Source organism: Gadus morhua, chromosome 20, assembly GCF_902167405.1.
Source record: "Gadus morhua chromosome 20, gadMor3.0, whole genome shotgun sequence".
In the NCBI taxonomy this organism is placed as follows: domain Eukaryota; kingdom Metazoa; phylum Chordata; class Actinopteri; order Gadiformes; family Gadidae; genus Gadus; species Gadus morhua.
The window spans coordinates 13,511,928-13,530,985 of NC_044067.1; the positions used below are offsets into that span (position 1 = coordinate 13,511,928).

Sequence of the window (19,058 nt, forward strand, 5' to 3'; positions counted from 1 at the left end):
AAAGGGAACGCCCAGTCAAAACACATATTGTTTTCATCTATTCTAACAGGTTGAAAAAAATCTAGACACAGTTCATTGCACTGGGACCCACTGAGTCATCTTGTCTATATGTGTTTGCTCGTGGTTCTGTATGTGTGTCAGTAACAGATAAAGCGTGTAGAGTGCGGAGCGCTGTGTCAGAATACGGTTTCCTGGCTTGAGGAGCAGACTGTGCGTTATCATCTGTCATTCCAACCCCCAGATATGAGGCTTTGCTCCTGGGCTGGACCCCAGTGTTTTGTGCCTTTCCTGGTTCTTCTGGCTGTTCTTCCACGTGTCACAGCAGACCAGGACAACCCCAAGGAGAGACATTACTATGTGGCTGCTGTTGAGATTGACTGGAACTACTTGGGCAAGGATTCTCGTGGGTATGCCTCTAATCCACTTGATTTCTACTTCTGTTAATTCATGTTTGTTATGTAGTGCTAATTTTATTCATGTGATAACAGCATAAGGAACAGGTATTGTCTAATAAGTTGGCTTTCGTGACATTTGGCATTTGTGAATTAGTGAATTATTAACTTTGGCATGGCATTTGGCCCTCTTGGGTAGTCATGTTGCAGAGTCTGTGGATAGCTTGAGAAGCGGTTGTATTTGACTGCCAGTGTATGCTGTTCTATCAGTTGAAAACATTGTAGTATGCAATGCAATCATCATTGGATAATATTTAAAATATCTTCATTGTAGATTCAGCTTTGCCATAAGCTAGTTGCAAAGTTGCTTAAGGAACATTTCCTCAGCTTCCTTCCCCTGTGACTGGTTTGGTAATTGAATGAAGCTTGACTGGTGATGGGCGCAATGGGTGGATTCACTTTTTGTACTTTTTGACCCTGCTCCAGGAACGATTCCACCTATAAGAAAGTAGTCTTTAGGGAGTATGAGAAAGACTTCAAGCAGCCCAAGACTCATCCCCTCTGGCTAGGTAAATCCTGTTCATCTCATTCAGTCTGCAATATTCTAAATAGATCCCTTTACCCTTACCCAATTTACTACTATTTACTCATTTTACCCTATACAGCTACAGTAATTTTAATTATATTAATCACTGCCATATTGTTTTCACCCACTAAAAGAGATTAAGTATTGTTCAATACTGTGAAAGTCTGTGACATGAGAATTCAAATGACTCCAGCAGATGAAGCTGAAAACATGACAATAATGGATAATGGATGGGGTGAATCGATGTTCCGCAGGTCTGTTGGGTCCAACACTGAGGGCTCAGGAGGGAGAGACCATTGTGGTCACCTTCAGGAACATGGCGGACCGGGAATACAGCCTCCACCCACATGGAATCGCTTACGGCAAACAGTCAGAGGGTGGGTGCTTGTTGTTACCCCTGGGTGTACTTACCCACCCTGGCCCACACTTAATGTGGTGGTTAACCAAGTTCTGAAGACACTATCCCAAAGAATGTCAAATACATTGAACAATCAATTGGGAACATTCAGAAAGTTCTGGTTGGTTGTTACTCATTATGTTAAGCAAACAAAATGAGGTAATACCCAAACAGCTGTGTTTAGCTTGTTTTGAAATATTAACCGAAGCAAGCAGATTCAGCGGGGGACAGTATTGAAGTCCAACAGGAAGTCTTGTTGAATGAAGGGATCAGTCTGGGACCCCCTCACAGAAAACAATAACCAAACATATGAGTGCTCTTCCGGAACAAGTTCATTAATTAAATTAATACTTGAAGCAACAAGCCTTAGGAAGTGGAGGAAAATTAAAGGACAGAACGTCTCAACCTTATTATCCAAACAAATGACTATCAAAAGATACAAGCAGGGTTACAGCATAAACACAAACAAAGACTCCCACAATTATTACCGTAGGATTTTTTTTTCAGCACGCATAAGAGGAAAACCATCATCAGCATCAATTATCCAACATTATAACACGATATTTCGCCTGATATATAAATGCATAATTATTTTTAAATTAAAGGTTGGGTATGGAATTCGCTTTTTTGGCCATTTTTGCTAAATTACTTGAAATCCTTATCATAACCCACTTACAGCCACTGAGTTAGAAGTACTGACATTAAAATTAAACAAGTCAATCATCTGTGGAACGGGCAGGGCTCGAAAAACTCCAGCCAATGATTTCCATAGCCACCGAGTTGCATTGGACAGTTAGTACGTCAATCAGACGGTCGCACTGCAATCCCCCTCCCCCGCTCCCCGCGCGACCCCTTCGTGCACGTACTCAAAGCTCGTGACCCAGAGCAAGCTTCTGTTTGTTGTTATCCTGCGGTAGCTACTGGAGCTAGCTAACTAGCTAATGGCTCGCTCTCGCGCATCTGTGTTCACTCGTGCATGATTGCGCGTCCATGTACTTGGAATGGGTGGAGTCAGAGTCAGCGTTGAAGGAGAGGGGGTAGGACCATTTGAGTTGTTTATTTTCAAAATCTGCTGGCGTTTCGCAAATCCCATACCCAACCTTTAAGTGTTATTTATTTTTTGTCATTCACTTCAGAGAAAATACTTTTGTTTCCCTTTCCTTTCCATGAGACTGTAAACTGTTTTTTGCAGGGGCTCCATATTTTGACAACACCTCTCTGAAGGAGAAGGAGGACGATGTGGTGCGCCCTGGTGCTGAGCACACGTATTACTGGGAGGTCACCTCCAACGTAGCTCCGCAGAAAGCCGACCCCGCCTGCCTCACCTACACCTATGTCTCTCACCTGAACGTGGTGAAAGACTACAACAGTGGCCTCATCGGCACTTTGTTGCTCTGCAAGCCAGGTACACCCTCTCCCTGTGTGATGACTGCTCAGACACGCAACACAATACTGAATACACCCGTGTGGCTTGAGTGGCAGATGAGAGAGGGTCAAGAATTGTAATAATATCCCAGTCTACTTCAACGCAATTCCCGTTCTCTTATGCTTCTTTTGAGCTGTCTAGGCCACCTCACAGTCCCTGGAGCAGGTAGAATATGAAACGGACAATAACAACAAAGAGAGGGAGAATAGGGACTTTTTTCCAAAACCAGTCATGGAAACAGATATCCCTCTATCAGAATTCCCTCCCTCTCCCTTGCCTTTCCAAGCTTAACCCATGTTCAAACAGAAATTACTCCTCAGATGTCCTGCCCTCTCTCCAATCATGCTCACTTGAAGCACTCTGTCCGTCGTGAGATGAGAATGCATGGAGAGGAGGATGCATCGATGCATTAGGATGCATCGATCATATACACTGTCGGAGATATCTCTCAACTATCTCTCTCTACCTCGGTCTCTCTCTGATCCAAGGCAGTCTAAATGAGTTCGGCGAGCAAGTGCATTTCCCACAGGAGTATGTGTTCCTGTTCGGGGTGTTTGACGAGAAAGAGAGCTGGTTCACCCCAGCAGGCTACTCCTCAAGCAACCACGTGATGCACACTATCAATGGATATGCCGCGGGCTCCCTACCAGGTCAGTCATTGGTCAATGAGTCAGTTTGCAGCTAGCTTTGGACATTTTCATGTATTTAAACCGTTTATTTTTGTTATTAACACATGCACAGACAGACACACACGGACACGCACGCAGCCAAATAAATAACAAACATTTCTCTCCAGATGTCAACATCTGTGCTCACAGCACCGTGAGTCTGCATCTGGTGGGCATGAGCTCCGAGCAGGAGGTGTTCTCTGTGCACATGAACGGCCAAGTGCTGCAGCACCGGGGCCACAAGATGTCCACCGTGGGGCTGGTAAGCGGCTCGGCCACCACTGGCAGCATGAGGGCCGTTCACCCAGGCCGCTGGCTCCTGTCCTCACAGACCAACAAGCACATGGAAGGTATGTTCACTCAAACCACATTCATTCAGTGGCTATGGAGCTGGACATTCACACATGTAAAGTACATTTTTTGATATATGGTAAGGCCAATATACATTAACAAATAAAATGTCCATATTGCAGCCGGCATGCATGGCTTTGTGGATGTGAGGACTTGCAAGGGCTTCGAAGCTAACCGACGTAGGTTGACCATAGAGCAGCAGCGCCACAGCAAGGAGTGGACGTACTACATCGCCGCTGAGGAGATCATGTGGAACTACGCCCCCAAAATGCCAACATACATTGACGAGTTAATGCCCTTTCAAAAGTTGGCTTCTCGCAAAAATATACAAACCGTGTTGATTATTACTAATATACATTCTTAATTTTTATTTATTTTAGGGACTTCAAGGTCAATTACCTTGACCAGGGTAACCACAGAATAGGCGGGACTTACAAAAAGGCTGTCTATACACAGTACACAGATGAAACCTTCACCGTGAGGTCAGAGGAAAAGCAGAGAAAAGCAGAGGTCGGCATACTGGGCCCTGTGATCAGGGCCCAGATCAGGGATGTCATCAAGGTACGAGTCAGACTTACTACCTACTTCCAGACTGAATTGATAAGTGTACTGACTATATGTTCCCATTGATCTTTCACAGGTCGTCTTTAAGAACATGGCTTCCAAACCCTACAGCATCTACCCACATGGGCTGACCATCGAGAAGTCACAAGAGGGAGCGACGTATCCTGAAGGAGGTTTGCAACAGAACACTGTTCACAAGACGACAACAAACGCAACAACAAAATGGATCATATAATATGGCAATAAGCTAAACAAGCCCATCAACAAATTCATATCCGACCAAAGAAGAATAGAATGGGAAAATAGAAGAATCATAGCGGATGATGGATATATGCTTTCTATGCAGACACACCAATCCAATCCAATTGATTGGATTGGTGTGGGCTGCCTGTTCCCATAATCATAATACAATAATAGCTTCTCGGTTTATTTAAAGGCAATCAGACCCATGCTGTTCAGCCAGGTCAGACACACCATTATGAGTGGAAAGTGGTGGACGAAGATGAGCCCCTGGATACAGACGCACGGTGCCTGACCTACCTGTACCACAGTGCAGTGGATACACCACGGGACATCGCCTCTGGGCTGATAGGACCCCTCCTCATCTGCAAGAGTCAGTCTCTGAATGTCAGGAATGTACAGGTAACACAACCCTAGTCTCACAAATCAGACTTTTGATTAACATTTAAAGATGTAAACCAAGATGTTTGGTCACACATGAATCAACCAATCACATCGATGGAGGCAGGGATCTTTAAGCACGCTATTGGCAAACACAAACTCAGCCAGCTGAAGAAAACTGTGAAAAGGTTGTTAAAAAGTTGTAAATGTGAAATTGTTTCAATCTTTTCCTAAATCGGGTTGGGCAATTGAATACCTAGCCACTGACTTGCCCAAACTATATCATGTATATAGACATGATATCGTTTGGGCAATGTTCTTATATATAAGAACAATACAGCGTCACTTTTGACTCAGCTAGGTGAGTTCGCTCTCATGGTTAACCTAAAAGTGCTGGCTTTTAGGACTGACTACCTAACTAGGAGGCATACAAGCAATGATGTGTATTGATAAGATGGGTTTTGTGTTGTTCGAAGCTTAAAGCAGACAAGGAGCAGCATGCCATGTTCATGGTGTTTGATGAGAACAAGAGCTGGTACCTAGATGACAATATTCAAAGCACATGTGGGGGAGAAACTGTGAACAAGGCAGAACCAGGCTTTTATAAGTCAAATGTCATGCACAGTGAGTATCTCTATCTTTTATATTGTCCATGTATATCCGTAATTTTTTGTGTTAAATTCTAATTTGGTTGGCAAACACAAACACAGCTTTCTTTTTTTCTCTTCGCAGCGATTAATGGTTATGTGTTTGAGAGCGGTCAACTTTTGGGATTTTGTAATGGGGAAATTGCAACTTGGCATGTGTCAAGTGTTGGAGCACAGGACTACATTCAGTCTGTTACCTTCTATGGCCACACATTTAATCTCAATGACCGCACTGAAGACATCCTTGGACTCTACCCAATGACAGGGGAAACGATCTTCATGAACATGGACAATATTGGTCAGTTTTGGCTCGCTATGATTTTGTGAAATGTCAATGTTTTGATTGCTTTAGAATAGTCCTAAATGAAGTGTCTCTGTCTCCTGAATTATTCAGGGGTCTGGTTGCTCGCGACTCTGAACTCCCATGGGTCAACCAAGGGCATGCGAGTGAGATTCCAAGATGTGGAGTGTTACCGTGACTATGAATACGAGTACACTGACTACAACGAGCCAAACAAAGAATTTGCTGTGTGGAAACCCGCCACTTTGGCAGAAATCGACAAGGAGGATGAATTAAAAAAGAAGCAAGAGATGGAAGAGAAGAAAGAAGCAGTGGTTGATAGTTACACAGACTATTACGCAGGCTTACTAGGCCTGAGATCTCTAAAGAAGCAAATCAGGGATTCAGATGTCGAGCAGATAGACTTCTCCCTCCTTGACTTTGATGCAGTTGATGTTCCAGAGCAAGATTCAAAAACTTTTTCTGGTATCCAAACTACCACTACAAAGACGGATATGGAGAAAAGCAACATCATGAAAGAGCCAGACTCAATTCCAATTAGTCAAAATGAGACATTGTCAGCTCAGCAAGAGATATACAAAACAAACCTAACCGCTTATATTCTAAACCAAAGCAAGAGTGAAACTGCCACATGGATAAAGAATAGCAGCGCAAGTTTTGACGCTAATGTCTCACGAAGCAAAGACAACATATCCACCAACCACAGTATGCCTACAAACCTTTTGCCCATAAACAGCACTTTTATTCTTGAGACAGCACATGCAATACTTAATAATACCACTATACCTTTGATATCTGGGGCTACCAATATTAGCATGACCTCAAAAACAAATGTGAGTTACACTTTTAAAGCTGAGGGAATTAATTCAACTCAGACCATGGGTAACAAGACCTCTGAACGCATCGTTCAGACAGAGAACATACCTGAAGTGTTTTCTTATGTCGTGACTCCTCAAGGTCCCACTTCCAATGGTAGTAATGAAATGGTTCGGCTGGATATAGAGGACCAGACAGGGTCTGCCTTGATTGGGGAGTCTGAGATAGAGCGAGGCGGCCAGCAGGGGCCTTTTGGAGATGGCATAAATGCTACAGTCTTGCCAGAGATCAATGCATCTTCTATCAATGACACAGATACATTTTATAATGTGACACAGTTAACAAAGGATATATTGTCCAACGTTAGTGAGGAGGCCATTAGTGAGGAAATGCATAATCATACCAGAAGAAAGGTGGATCGCTTGGTCATGAATATGACCAAGCCTTTTGGAGAGTGGATAAATGCTACAGTCTTGCCAGAGATCAATGCATCTTCTATCAATGACACAGATACATTTTATAAACTGACACAGTTAACAAAGGATATTTTGTCTAATGTTATTGAGGAGGCCATTGGTTATGCATTTTTTTCCAAAAAGAAAATGCATAAACCAACCAGAAGCATGGTTGAGATCAAGGTGGAGGATACCATGAATATGACCAAGACAAACGACTCGATGCACACAGTGACCAAGACAGAGGACAGAAATCAAAGATATTCCTTTGGAAATGAAACAATTCCAGAAAATTCCATTCATGACGGTTTAAATTTTGAAAATGATTCAAATAACGTGACTAAAACTTTGACCTCACATAATGACAAAATAAGTACATCAATATATCATTCAGCAGAGCAAATGAGCTCTAACCAAAGCAAAAGTTGGGATGCCTTCCTTGACCAGTTCAATTCATTGAAAAGTTTCCTCAATGAGAATTTAATCTCTGGCTCCCCCGCACAAAACAGTAACCAGTTTCCAGAAACCAGCGATGTGGATCTGAGCGACTCAGTAAGCTCTGAGGAAATCGTAATCTACCTTCAAAACCACAGTTCAAATGCCATCAGAACCAGCCGCTTAGACCCACAGGGACACAACTGGACCTATGATGGGACACACCAAACTGTTCCTTTGATGATCCCTTATGAACATGTCAAGTATCACGGTTACGATGCCCCTCTTCCTGAAGCTCAGACGACATCTACCCCAATAAAGAAGCCTAAGACGAAGAAGGTGAACCTCCGCCAACTACCACAGAAAGGCCGGAGCATGAAAACTAAGAAGAGGAAGGAATTCAAGCCCCAGCCCAGGAGTGGCCCGCCGGTCTCTCCAGGAATGTCCCCCCGCGGGATGCGACCCAATGGGCCGCAGATACAGCCCGTCTCTAACACAGAGGACCTGATCAACATACCGGTGGTCATCGGTGTTCCCCGGCCGGACTGGAGCGACTATGAGCTGTATGTTCCCAGTGACAATCAAGACAATCTTATTGACCTTCGTGATGATTCCAAGCAAGACGAGTATGAATATGTATCCTATAAAGACCCATATGGCAGCAAAGACGACATGATGAGTTTCACTCTGGATGAAGTCACCAAGTACTACCTTAAAACTGTGGGCAAGAATGTGAGGACTTATTTCATATCTGCTGAGGAGGTGGAGTGGGACTATGCTGGTTATGGACAGAGGTAAGTACAAAGTTATTTCATTGACAGAAGGACAAACATTATGCACAGATGTTTTAAAGTTGCAATGTGTAACATTCACGTAGCTCGTAGCTACAAATAACCTGACATATCTGTAGTCAATGCTATTCTATAGTGATTTCAATAAAGTGATTTCAATAATAATTTCTTTTTAACAAAAATAACTTTGTTAACAAGAACTGGTAAAAAAAAACTCCCAGTAATGCCACCCAGGCCGCTGATCTATGATAATCTGCGGGACAGTTACACTGCCAGTTAGAGCAAACAAAACACTGCTATTGAGTATTCTTAACGTCTCACGTCAACTAACTTGGTAGGGCTCTTTCTTACAAATTGTGACTTTAAAGAGACCAAAATATTGATTCTGTTGTATTCGTAGGAGGCCAGAAAAGACACTCCAAACAAGGCGGGAGACAAAGTTCACCAAGGTGGTGTTCCGGGAGTACATTGACAGTACATTCACTACCCCAATCCTTCGTGGTGAGATGGAGGAGCACTTGGGCATCCTTGGGCCGCTTATCAAGGCAGAGGTTGGACAGAGCATTATGGTAAGACTAGCAGCTCACGCCTGCCACTATTCAAGTCCAAACCTTAAACAATAGAGTGCCGAATTCACGCCCCTTCCGGTAGAGCCCATGGGACCTATGAGATCGAAAAATTTCAATGAATTTCAATGGAGAGAAAGTAATTATTTTCTGGTCCCAGTCTTTATATGCCCGGGATTACACATATGTTTTTTGTGGATTTAAATGATAATTTTTCATGCCAAGAGTTTGACTGCTTATTGTGGAATTGTTCAGTTAAAGGCTGTAGAGAAAACACAATGAGAAAGACTACATGTCTCGTTTGTGACGTCACGCTCCCTGCGACTGTCTTGGACAAGACCGACAATCTTCCCATCGGCATAACTGAAACTCTCCACATGCCCCGACTTATAATGGTTTTCACCTCTTTCAATGCTTTTATCCTCCCCTTGGAAAAAAGTTGTGAAGTGGAGCAGAGAGATCGCCATGTCTGTACCGGAGTTCCAAGTGCGGGTGGTGACGTATATATCATTCGCGTCGAGAGCAGCGAAGAGCTGTAGTTCACAGAGCGGCCTCACACAAAACCTAACGTTATCAAAATTCTTCGCGAAATATATATATATTTTTTGGATGAAATATTATAATTTAAATCAACAAACAACATATGTGCAATCCAGGGCATATAAAGACTGGGACCAGAAAATAATTACTTTCTCTCCATTGAAGCCCATTCATATTTTTCTATCTCATAGGTCCCATGGGCTCTACCGGAAGGGGCGTGACTTCACCACTCTTTTATAACACATAGAAATGATCTTTGGTGATCACATATTCTAGGATTTCCATATGTTTTGAGCCCTACATTTTCGGAGATGATAAATTGTACAAGACGTGGGTAAACTATTTTCCAAATCAATCAATGACATTGTAATATTGCCTCTATTTCCACATTTCACATAACCCCTTGCTTGTAGGTAGTGTTCAGGAACAGGGCCAGCCGTCCATACTCAATGCACCCAAATGGAGTAACCTATACCAAGCTAACTGAGGGGTTGTCCTATGAGGATGAATCCAAATACTGGTATAAGTTTGACAATGAGGTTCAGCCCAACACCACCTTCACATACTTGTGGGAGGTACGCGAGATGGCGGGTCCAATGCCCGGCGAGTCCTCCTGCCGTACCTGGGCATACTACTCGGGTGTCAATCCTGTAAGTGTAATTAAATATCCTTGGTCAGTTCTTGAGCAGTATTCCAAATATATTCCATGACAAATATAATCGCTGAGGCAACACAAAGCTTCCAATGTATTACTCCATTATGTGGCCAATGCAACCTTGAAAATAGTAATATGATGGACGATATGGTTTCTTCTAGGAAAGAGATATCCACTCTGGTTTAATTGGGCCTCTGCTGGTCTGTCGGAAAGATACCCTGAACACCAAGCTGGTCGATGTGAGGGAGTTTGTGCTCCTGTTCATGACCTTTGATGAGTCTCAGAGCTGGTACTATGAGAAGAATTCTGAGATGAGGAGGAGGAGGAAGGGTCGAGTAGGTGGAAGAACATTAGATCCCAACCTCAAAGAGAAGCTTCGGTTTCATTGTAAGGGGCCATGTTTGACTCAGATTATGAATGCTAGTACCTTGTACCCAGTACAATCTGTTTGATTGTTCTTCCTCAACCTACGAAGAACATCCTGGTAAGGATACACAACATTTCCATATTCATGAGACCTTTCAACGTTGTGACCCACAGCCATCAACGGCATTATATTCAGCCTGAAGGGACTAAGGCTTTACACCAAGCAGCTGGCATGCTGGCACCTGATTAACATGGGTTCTCCCAAGGACGTTCACACTGTCCACTTCCACGGACAGACCTTCACCCAAATGAACACCAACAGCTACCGGCAGGCTGTGTACCCACTGCTGCCTGGTCAGTAGTCACTGCTCATGCTCTATTTAATGGTGGTTTTAAAAGAGCCCTACCAATGGTATCTCAGGCCATACCGATAACTTGTTGTAATTTTTGTCATTATGCTGAGCCATTTCTGTCATTCCATGGGTTCTGTCTCTCACGGTGCCATGCTCTTTCCCAGGCGGCTTTGCAACTCTAGAGATGTGGCCATCCAAGCCTGGTCTGTGGCAGCTGGATACAGAGGTGGGCGCCATCCAACAGAAGGGAATGCAGACCCTGTTCCTGGTCCTTGACAATGGTGTGAGCCGGTCGCCAACAGTATCTGTCTGGGGGATCAAACCCTCGTAACAATCCCTCCCCAATTCACAAATACATCTGGTTCCAATATAATTTGTCATATTCACTTTCTCGTGCATTTTCAGCCAAAGAGCATTTTGCATTAAGCCTGCCACAGATTTAAAGAAAAAAATATATATAGCAGTTACATCTTTGTGATAAGACATTTTCTTCAAGTACTTGGTATAGCGATTCACTTTTATTTTGTCCACAAGATTTGCACTGACCATTCCCACGCACATTGAGTCCAATACGAAAGTGGTACATTGATATTATAGCACTTGTGTCAGGCGCGTTCACACTAATTGATTTTGCCAAAATATATTGTGAATTATATTGGTGTTGTTGTCACAATCGATGATGACCCAGACCTGTCTTGTCCTTTCACACATTATTTTATATATGGTACAATTATTTGTGTCTGTGTCCCCCAGAATGTTCCAATCCTCTGGGTCTCGAGTCCGGGAGTGTGAAAGACAGCCAGATCACATCCAACCACGTTAGAGGTATTGTGACATAGCTTGACACACAACCACACATGCGACTGAGTAGTATACGTAGCAGTCATTATCACCAAAACCAATTTCTGTTCTCTTTTAAAGGGTACTGGGAGCCACATTTGGCCCGACTGAATAAGCAGGGTAAATACAACGCTTGGAGTACAGATGAGGACAACAGTTGGATTCAGGTGTGTGTGTGTGTGTGTGTGTGTGTGTGTGTGTGTGTGTGTGTGTGTGTGTGTGTGTGTGTGTGTGTGTGTGTGTCTTTTTATACAAATTCATGTTAACACTGGAGTATCCCAGCAGCATAAAGGCACTTATACGATGTCCTTGCTTGCTTCTTGCTTCAGAGTCATACTCACGCGAGAGCAGCCAAACAAGGCTTGAATTTAACTTTGAGCTAAGACCTCAAAATAATAGTACCTTCACTGAATGAAAAAGCGTTTAAATAACAAACGCAATTTAAATAATCTCTGGACAAATTACAGAAATTATATATAATGTATATTTATACATAACTAGAGTTTCCGCACGCGCGTTGCACGCTCAACCTCTAGTTGTAATTAAACCCATAGAGCTATAATGTCGAAACCCTGGTCGATAATTTAAGAAATTGGTGAGCGCATACTATAACATCTGGTCTATAATGTTATAATGTATAACATTTTGGTTCACCTATTACATAATGAAGCAAGCATAATAATTTCGTCCTTACGAAATGAAGCAAGCATATTAATTTTCTCCTTATATTATAGTGTGAGCATTTTATGGGTTACAGGGATAATTGTTCATTGGAAAGCATAGTAAACTGCATGCAAATCAATTATTCAATAGCTTTTACTGTTATTCAGGGCTCCAAGTGCATTGACCTTTTTAAAGGGGACATATTATACCACCAGGTGTGAGTTTGATTAGCCCGTAAAGGCCGTTTTGAAAATCTGCCTCTTCTGACATCACTAGTGGGCGTGTTCACCTAGATGTGTGCTTGACAGATCAGTCTACTACCCTACCTAGTGGACTAAAGCAAACGTTGGTCATCACACTCACACCTGGTGGTATAATATGTCCCCTTTAAAATGAATGGCAACTGCTATTGGATAGTTGAAAATATTAATGACAAACAGCTTCTTCTGAAACTGAATATTTTGTTTGTAGCAACCGCCCTAACTTAAGAATTGTGTGGGGGAGAGGGAGAGGGCGGGGGCGGGGGTGTGAGGGCAAGATTGCGGATTGTACATCACGTTACCTGACGTAAGAGTTTAAGATGTTGTTTTATGATTACTTTTAACCAGAAAAATACAGAATTGAGATAAAAAATCTCCTTTCCAAGTGTCCTGGCCCAGAGAGGCAGCTGTAGCCTTCAGTCACACATAGCGTACACACAAAACATTATAAAAATAAAACAACTAAAACTGTCGGCAGGGAGGAGGGGGGATATCAATATCTTAAGACATTTCAAGAGGCTCAAGGAGGGAAATAATCTACATTTTAGCAACAAAGTGTAAAGACGTTGCGGGAGGCTGAAGGAGGATACTAATATAACATTTAACAATAAAGAGTAGTCTATGTACAGAACGTCCTACCTGGCAGAGTGTGTCGACGGAGGGGCCGCTAGTCTATACAGAACGTCTTACCTGGCAGAGTGCGGGCCCGTTAAAACAGTTGGAGAGGGGAGGATGTCAATATCGCAAGACATTTCGCGATGTTCATTGAGGTGGGTAAGATTAAAGAAAAAATAAAGTTTAGCAAAAAAGTGTGGTCAATAGACATAACGGCTTACCTGGGAGAGTGTGTCGACGCTATCTTGATCATGCCGTTGTCATTTCCATCAAGCGGTGTGGTGCGGTTTGGTGCGGCACAGTTGGCTTTTCCACCACCAAAAGTTGGGCAGGGTCCGGCATTAAACGTGCTGAGCCGCTCCTATTTCCAGTATTCCTCCGTTTGGGTACCCAGCGGTGCCGAAACGGTGCAGCGAAAAGGGTGAAAGGGTGCCGAAAAGGTGGAGCTACACACGCCGCCCGTTGATTGGTCGACAGAATCGTCACATCGGTGCGACAGGGGGATAAAAACAAACAAACTAACACAGAACCCGTGAGTTTTTTCGGGACAATGGCGAAAGCTTAGTATATTGAAGAATATGTCGCACAAAATTTGAACGTCCTTCATTGCTGCTCTTTGTTAAATGTGTCGCGTTCTTCTTTTTCATTTAATTTATTAGCAGGCTACACTGTCTTGCGGCTATGATATCACGATGCTTACCTTTCTGCTGCGGCTATCGCCATGGGCTGCTATTGGCTTAAACCCGCCCTACCTTAAGGGTACTGTCAGCGATGGAAACGCGAGCAGTAAACAAGCTTCCCGCTCTGAGCTGCACCTAATCGTACCGCAACCAACCGCACCGCTCGGTGCAAACGCGGCATCAGAGCGGCCGGCTGCTCGGTGAAAAAGCGGCTTTAGAGCGGCCAGTGGCTGGTAAGACTGCGCGAGCTGCAGGCTGCTTTGCACATTCAAAGGAGCAACTTGTCCGACAGGCCTGCTATTATAGTAGTACGATTATATATTGTATATTAATTATACAATTATAAAAAACAATTGCAATTTAAAAGCAGTGTGTGCCATTCAATGCTACTACTACAATAAACAGTACCATGCTCGCAAGGTACGTGATGCCACAGAGAGGATCTGACTCATTAACCCTTTGATGCAGGTGGATTTCCTGCGGCCAGTGGTGATAAGCCAGGTGGCCACCCAGGGAGCCAAACAGATGTTTCATTCCCAGTACGTGGTCAACTACACCATCTCCTACAGCACAGACCGCAGAAGCTGGATCTTCTTCAAGGGTGACAGCCCATCATTTAGAAAGGTCAGTGCAGCAACAGGAATTGACCTCAGTAGTATATCCTGTTTCTCAGACACCACACCGCTACAGCAGGGGTTCAAACCAGTAAGGATCAGAATAGGTTTTAACGTATTGGGATGGAGGTTTACCCTGAAGATGTTACTTCCTTACACTTACCTCTCCAAACCTCTTTGCAGTTTGAATTATTAACACCATGACAAACACTTTAAACACTGAGCCAAAATATTCCATGAACATTTGCTCGATTGTATAAAAGATTATGATGAGAAAGTAAGCCATTCAATTAAACTACAGAAACAATGCAGAATAAAGATGATGCTTTTTTCTCTCTGTCACTCATCAGAAATCACTGCTTTTATGATCAAATGGGGGAAATCCCAAGCACAGACATAGACACTCAAAGTTTAATACGAAAAAAACAGGTTTATTAGAGGATGAGAACAGTAGGGAAAAACAACATTGAACCCGAAACAAACGAAAAAAGAAATGGGACATTCACTAAAGCTGAGAATGGTTAAATACCACAGAGGTTGAAACAACGATCTGGCATTGAGTGGGTGAAGAACCAGGGTTCAAACATGGCAGGGCCGATGACCGTAGATGCATGGCAGGTGTGCATATCCATCAGGTGTAGAGCCGGGGAAAAGCAAAGGAACGCCTGCACAGACAATAGAACACCAAGAGGGGGAGACAGAGCAAAGCATCTGCTTGGTACGGCCAGGGCCGTAACAACTGCACAAATCAGAAACATTGATAGCCTTGCTGTCCCTGAGTTTTGATTATGTTTGTAATTTTTAAACTTGATTTTTCTCTTTATTTACAAAGATGCAGCATGATATAGAATGTTACCCAAGGATTATTCTATTTAGTACTAAAAGTATTTAGGACTAAAACTTAATCTTTATCTTTAATATTAACTTTTGTCTGTCTCTTGCTCACTGTTTCTCTGTCTGTCCCTCTAATTTTCTCTTATCTATCTATTTTGAAGAATTTCCCAGGAAACAATGATGCTAATGGTGTAGAAAAGCAAATACTGTTCCCTCCTTTGATTGGACGCTACGTTAGATTCCACCCAAACCACTGGTATAACAGAGCCACGGTCCGCATGGAGATGTACGGTTGTGAGCTTGATGGTGAGATGATATCAACACAAATGTCTGTATGTAAACAAATGTAATGATGTATATAAATTAGAGCTGTCAGTTAAACGCGTTATTAACGGCGTTAACGCAAACCAAATTTAACGGCGTTAAAAAATTTATCGCGCGATAAACGCAATTACTTTATAAAAAAAAATTTTTTTTTTTTTTTTTTTCTTTGGCTCAAAACAAAGAAGCAGTAGCCTGACTGCTATGTTCAAATGACATTTGTTCAAAGCAGACGTTTAATTGCGCTATAGGCTCTTTTTTTGTATCGTCCTGTTTTGATCAGTGTATATGCCAATGTTGTTTTTCAATAAAAAATCATTTGCACAAGGCAAGCCGATGCACTTCACCATGTTGATAAGAGAATTCAAATGAGAAGAATTATGGGACAAAAAAATCAAGGGATATTTAGCATAGAAAAAGAATTGGCGATTAATCGCGATTAATTAGAGTTAACTATGACATTAATGCGATTAATCACGATTAAATATTTTAATCGCTTGACAGCTCTAATATAAATACATCACTTAAATCGTATAAATATAATTGTTGATGTATGCCTTCGATGCAGGTTTGTAATAGTATACTGGATAGTGGAGAGTGAAATAGAGTGTGTCAGAAGAGCAATACTTCTGAGTTTTGACTAGCCCCAGCCCCCGTGTTGCAGGTTGCTCTGTGCCTCTGGGTATGGAGGACGGACTGATCAAGGACCATCAGATCACGGCCAGCTCCAGAGCCACCAGCTGGTTTGGTGGTCCCTGGAACCCATCTCTCGCTCGCCTCAACTTACAGGGAACGGTCAACGCCTGGCAAGCTTTGGTACGATGATAGTACTCATCAACACTAGTACAACAATCTGATTAGTGAATTATTATTAATTATTTAGAGCGATCTTTCTTTTTTTTCGACCAATGAGATGGCTCATAATATTCTTTTTTTTTCGACAAATCAGATCACCTGAAATAAATATTTTTTTACGACCAATCAAATCACTCGAAATAAATTATCTTTTTTAAGTCGATCAGATCGCTCGATTGAATCATATCTCATCAAATCGCACCGGATCGTTAGAACTTTTGAAATCACATCGAATCGTTTCATATTAAAATGTATAGTCACTGAATAGGTTCGTAATGCATGTATCTAGATACGTATCGGATCGTCTTATAAAGGAGAGCTACACACCCCTAGTAATAATACTTCTTTCATGTATTTTTGGCTCCAGAATGCGGACATGAACCAGTGGCTTCAGATAGAATTGACCGAGGTCAAGAAGATCACAGGCATCATCACGCAGGGAGCAAAATCTATGGGCAAAGAGATGTATATCGTCTCCTTTACCCTGGAATACAGTGAGGACGGCGTACGCTGGACGCAATACACAGACGACGAGGAATACATATCGAGGGTAAGTTTTATCAGAAATGCATTTTTTTTTAACAGCTTTATAGCAGTGTTGTTAAGGCACACACACCAATATTTTCTGTGATTATTTGTGATTCTGATTGAAGGTCTAGAACATTGCGATCCTAAACTTTTCCTTTCATTATCCTTCCTTTCCTCTGGGTGCAGAGGTTTATCGGGAACACGGATAACAATGGCCCTGTGAGGAACTACATCTACCCACCCATCTTCTCCCGGTTCATCCGGGTCATTCCCACGAGCTGGAAGAGCTCCATCACCATGCGAATGGAGTTGCTCGGCTGTGACTTTGAGTAACAGACTCATGCACCTTATGTGAAAATATGAATGCCTATAACATGTGACAGATGTGTGTCGATGACATAGGACATTGGACAAGACGAAGAAGCTTTCAGCTGGGAGTCAAACAGCATGCCAATAGAGTCATCGGAGCAAGAGATTCTAGCCACTTTATCTCCTCAATAAATACACACTTTTGCATTCAGTTAACTAAACCCAATAAACAACACAAGACCACGCAAACAAAATTCCTATTTTAAAGTCAATGTCGTTTAGATGTTGAAGCCTGACAGTATTTCAATGGAATAAATGTCTTATGAAAAGTTTGAATTAGCCAAAAAATGAATGCATTGACATCCCGGTTACTGATGATATTGAAAGCATCACCAAAACCATGCATAGTTTTAAAACATAGTTTATGACATGAAGATTTATGTATGTTTATAATTTTGCAACCTACTCGCTTGCTGTTGTCATATTCCAGAACGACAGAATTTATAATCAACTGAAACACTGCATGGAGAGTTGTTTGTATTATGAAAGCATCCTAAGGAATATGGATGAATGTATAAATGTTGGTCTCAACAGTTTTGAATCGTCCTATTATTCAATTTTTCCGTTCAACAATCCTTCTAAAAAAATTCTATAGTCATATTGGCAACAACCTTTATCGGTTTTATGGAGAGAATGAGAGAGCTTTTCATCCCAATAAAGACCTTGAATCTTGAGAGGAAGAGAGACACACACACACACACATGCAGCGAGGACGTGAGGTCTAAGGACCCTGCCGTGCTCATTATGGTGTGTGTGAGAACTTTGGATCTCTATCTCCCGCTATTAGCAACGTGTCACCTTTAGCACCTCTGCTGAGACGGGAGCCATCATAAAGTCACACCTTGGGGCTCCAGAGTCAACAGTCACTTGCAGCTGCAGACGCAGATCACGTTTGTCCATCTGCCTGGTCCTGCTAAATTGGACACTGGAGGTGTGATCGTCACAGCATGGAGACCGAACTGTCAGATACTGATCCCCCTATAAGTAGCCTGTAGGGATAGGGGGTAGCCCATTCCCAGAAACCTATCCATTTTCCTGCTGGGAAGGGAGATCAGAAGTATTTTGCCATTGTTTTATTGGTGGGCACGGATCAGCTAATGGGGTGCAATTATCTAACAAAAACTGAAAGACCTCCCTCTTTGTTTACAAAGTGTTTGGCAGTGTATGGTAGAAAAAATAAGGTGTAAATGGTTCGTTCATATACATTTTATTATTTTGGGGTCTGGTACACTGAAAAACATTGAAATCTTCCTTTACACCGCCAGATGTCGCTATTACCTCGCAAGAGAAGGACATGACACAAGACAGCCGAAATGTCATGTCTAGGCTGCAAACGCTATAAAGCCAAAATAATGTGCCTTTCTGAAAATATACTCATGACATCAAGTGCTCACTTCTCTATGGACCGTATTACATTCAGGTCACTCTTTATCCATATATCATACACACCCAGCAGGTAAATACAATTATATTAAAAAGTTGACCATAGCAAAATGTTCAAATCATAAGCCACATAATATCTGCGTCAGTTCTCAGCGTACCAAATAAC

The 19,058-nt window shown here is 42.4% G+C and overlaps 1 protein-coding gene across 3 annotated transcripts; it reads left to right on the forward strand.

Annotated features, from left to right (window-relative positions):
- Positions 1-105: 105 nt before the first annotated feature.
- LOC115533397 (venom prothrombin activator pseutarin-C non-catalytic subunit) lies at positions 106-18,045 on the forward strand. Of its 3 annotated transcripts, XM_030343907.1 has the most exons (25): positions 127-407; positions 879-961; positions 1,233-1,355; positions 2,568-2,780; positions 3,290-3,451; positions 3,598-3,819; positions 3,943-4,108; positions 4,201-4,381; positions 4,461-4,557; positions 4,821-5,026; positions 5,482-5,629; positions 5,738-5,950; positions 6,047-8,453; positions 8,851-9,019; positions 9,970-10,206; positions 10,373-10,598; positions 10,752-10,931; positions 11,095-11,211; positions 11,684-11,755; positions 11,852-11,937; positions 14,457-14,612; positions 15,598-15,742; positions 16,422-16,573; positions 16,980-17,162; positions 17,327-18,045. In XM_030343907.1, the coding sequence occupies exons 1-25, from the start codon at positions 244-246 to the stop codon at positions 17,471-17,473; spliced, it is 6,255 nt and encodes a 2,084-aa protein (XP_030199767.1). In that variant the 5' UTR covers positions 127-243; the 3' UTR covers positions 17,474-18,045. The 3 variants fall into 3 exon arrangements, 2 of the variants coding, with proteins under 2 accessions (XP_030199768.1, XP_030199767.1); XR_003974189.1 differs by lacking the exon at positions 17,327-18,045 and having other exon boundaries at positions 107-407; positions 16,408-16,573; XM_030343908.1 differs by lacking the exons at positions 16,422-16,573; positions 16,980-17,162; positions 17,327-18,045 and adding an exon at positions 16,268-16,401 and having other exon boundaries at positions 106-407; positions 15,598-15,792.
- Positions 18,046-19,058: the final 1,013 nt, after the last annotated feature.